The 3,109-nt window shown below is 80.7% G+C and overlaps 1 protein-coding gene across 1 annotated transcript; it reads left to right on the forward strand.

Annotated features, from left to right (window-relative positions):
- On the forward strand, positions 1-3,103 carry LOC134154221 (FERM domain-containing protein 8-like). The gene is made up of 4 exons (XM_062600938.1): positions 1-176; positions 1,055-1,251; positions 2,235-2,337; positions 3,024-3,103. Exons 1-4 carry the CDS (start codon positions 131-133, stop codon positions 3,083-3,085), a joined length of 408 nt encoding a protein of 135 aa, XP_062456922.1. The 5' UTR covers positions 1-130; the 3' UTR covers positions 3,086-3,103.
- The last annotated feature ends 6 nt before the right edge of the window (positions 3,104-3,109 follow it).

The following is a 3,109-nucleotide window of genomic DNA, read 5'->3' on the forward strand; positions in this document are numbered from 1 at the left end:
TGGTCACGCGCGGCCCCGCCCCTCTCCGACGGCGCTTCCGGCGCGGCGGCGGCGGCGGCAGGGAGCGGAGCCCCGCGCTGACCCCGCCGTGACCCCGGGCGTGACCCGGACGTGACCCCCGGCCCCGCGCATGGAGGGGGAGGGGCCGCCCGCGCCCCCCGACGGCGCCGGGAGCGGTGAGGGGCCGGGGGGGGGGGCCGGGACGCCTGGGCCCATGGAGGAGGGTGCCCCGGACGCCTGGGCCCATGGGGGAGGGGGCGGGATGCCTGGGCCCCTCGGGGGGGGGATCCAGGACGCCTGGGCCCATGAGGGAGGGGGCGGGATGGGCCCATGGGGGGTCTGGGACACCGGGGCCCCTCAGGGGGGGATCCAGGACGCCTGGGCCCATGCGGGAGGGGGGTCTGGGACGCCTGGGCCCCTCGGGGGGGGATCCAGGACGCCTGGGCCCCTGTGGGGGGGGGCGGGATGCCTGGGCCCATGAGGGAGGGGGCGGGATGGTCCCATGGGGGGTCTGGGACACCGGGGCCCCTCGGGGGGGGATCCAGGACGCCTGGGCCCATGAGGGAGGGGGCGGGATGGTCCCATGGGGGGTCTGGGACACCGGGGCCCCTCGGGGGGGGATCCAGGACGCCTGGGCCCATGAGGGAGGGGGTGGGATGGTCCCATGGGGGGTCTGGGACATCGGGGCCCCTCAGGGGGGGATCCAGGACGCCTGGGCCCATGGGGGAGGGGGCGGGATGGGCCCATGGGGGGTCTGGGACATCGGGGCCCCTTGGAGGGGGGGGGGCCGGGACGCCTGGGCCCATGGAGGAGGGGAGATGCCTGAGTTGCTCGCGGGGGGGGGGGGGTGGGAGGCCGGGACTCCTGGGCCCCTTGGTTGGGGGGGGGCAGGATGGGCCCCTCGGGGGGGCCGGGGACGCCTGGGCCCGTGTGAGGGGGGCGGAGTGGGGGGGGGGGGGGAGGGGACACACCCGGGTCCCCGGGGGGCAGACGGGGGCAGGGCCGGGCCGTGCCCCGCGGTGCGGCGGGCGCTGACGGGGCGGCGCGGGCGCAGGCGCGGGCGCGGGAGCGGGTGCCGCCGCGGGCGCCGGGGTGCTCGTGTTCCTGGCGGACGGCGCGGCAGTGCCGCTGGCGCTGGAGCGGGCGCCGGGCGCGACGGCGGCCGAGCTGCTGGGCGCCTGCGCCGCGCCCTGCGCCTGCCGCCCGCCGCCGCCGCCGCCCTCGCGCTCTGGCTCGCCTCGCCCCTGCTCGGTGAGTGCCCGCGGGGGGGGGGGGGGGCGCGGGGGGACCCCCCGCGGGGGGCTGCGGGCGCGGGGACCCTCCCACACGGGGCTGGGGGGGACACTGGGCGTGGGGACCCCCCGCGGGGGGCTGCGGGCGCGGGGACCCTCCCCACATGGGGCTGGGGGGGCTGCGGGCATGGGGACCCCCTCAGGGGGCTGCGGGCGCGGGGACCCTCCCCACACGGGGCTGCGGGGGGGCCTTGGGCGTGGGGGACCCACCCGTGGGGGGGCTGGGGGTTCGTCCCGGGTGTGGGGACCCTCCCATGGGGGGCTGGGGGGGCTGCGGGCGCGGGGACCCTCCCCACACGGGGCTGCGGGGGGGCGTTGGGCGTGGGGGACCCACCCGTGGGGGGCTGGGGGTTCGTCCCGGGTGTGGGGACCCCCCCACGGGGGGCTGCGGAGGGCCCCGGGTGTGGGGAACCCCCCCACGAGGGGCTGTGGGGGGCCCCCCCCACAGGGGATTGGGGTCCGTCCTGGACGCCTGGGCCCTCGGTGGGAGTTGGGGTCCGTCCGGACACCTGGGCCCTCAGTGGGGGGCGGAGGGTCCGTCCCGGACGCCTGGGCCCTCGGTGCGGGTCGGGGGGGTCCGTCCCGGACGCCTGGGCCCTCAGTGGGGGGCGGAGGGTCCGTCCTGGACGCCTGGGCCCTCGGTGCGAGCTGGGGTCCGTCCCGGACGCCTGGGCCCTCATTGGGGGCGGAGGGTCCGTCCTGGACGCCTGGGCCCTCGGTGGGAGTTGGGGTCCGTCCCGGACGCCTGGGCCCTCAGTGGGGGGCGGAGGGTCCGTCCCGGACGCCTGGGCCCTCGGTGGAGTTTGGGGTCCGTCCCGGACGCCTGGGCCCTCGGTGCGGGTCGGGGGGTCCGTCCCGGACGCCTGGGCCCTCGGCGGGCGGGCGGGCGGGGGCGGGGAGGGGCCCGGACGCCTGGGCCCCCCCGCTGACGCCGGCCCGCAGAGGTGCAGCTCAAGCCCAAGCACCAGCCGCTGCGCCTGTGCCGGCAGTGGGCCGGAGCTGCTGCTGCGCTTCAGCGACGCCTCCGACAGCGCCATCGCCCACGGTGAGCGGGCGCCGGGGCCCCTCGGGCGCTGGGGTCACCTCGGGCACCGGGGCTCACTCGGGCGCCGGGGCCCCTCGAGCGCCGGGTCACCTCGGGCGCAGGGGTCACCTCGGGCGCCGGGGTCACCTCGGGCGCCGGGCCCCTCGAGCGCCGGGGTCACCTCGGGCGCAGGGGTCACCTCGGACGCCGGGGTCACCTCGGGCGCTGGGGTCACCTCGGGCGCCGGGGCCCCTCGGGCGCCGGGGCCCCTCGGGCGCAGGGGTCACCTCGGGCGCCGGGGGTCACCTCGGGCGCCGGGGGTCACCTCGGGCGCTGGGGCCCCTCAGGTGCCGGGGGTCACCTCGGGCACCGGGGGTCACCTCAGACGCCGGGGTCACCTCGGGCGCCGGGGGTCACCTCGGGCGCCGGGGTCACCTCGGGCGCCGGGGTCCACCTCGGGCGCTGGGGTCACCTCGAGCGCCGGGGCCCCTCGAGCGCCGGGGTCACCTCGGGCGCAGGGGTCACCTCGGGCGCCGGGGCCCCTCGGGCGCCGGGGCCCCTCGAGCGCCGGGGTCACCTCGGGCGCCGGGGTCACCTCGGGCGCAGGGGTCACCTCGGGTGCTGGGGGTCACCTCGGACACCGGGGTCACCTCGGGCGCCGGGCCCCCCCGGACGCCGGGGCCCCCGCCTGACCCGCCTCCCCCCAGACGAGCCCTGCCTGCAGCTGCGCAGAACGTTTTCTTCCCTAAGAAAAAGGAGCTGGAGGTGAGAGCGGCCCGGACGCCTGGGCCCC

Source organism: Rhea pennata, unplaced genomic scaffold (genome assembly GCF_028389875.1).
Source record: "Rhea pennata isolate bPtePen1 unplaced genomic scaffold, bPtePen1.pri scaffold_163, whole genome shotgun sequence".
Taxonomy (NCBI): domain Eukaryota; kingdom Metazoa; phylum Chordata; class Aves; order Rheiformes; family Rheidae; genus Rhea; species Rhea pennata.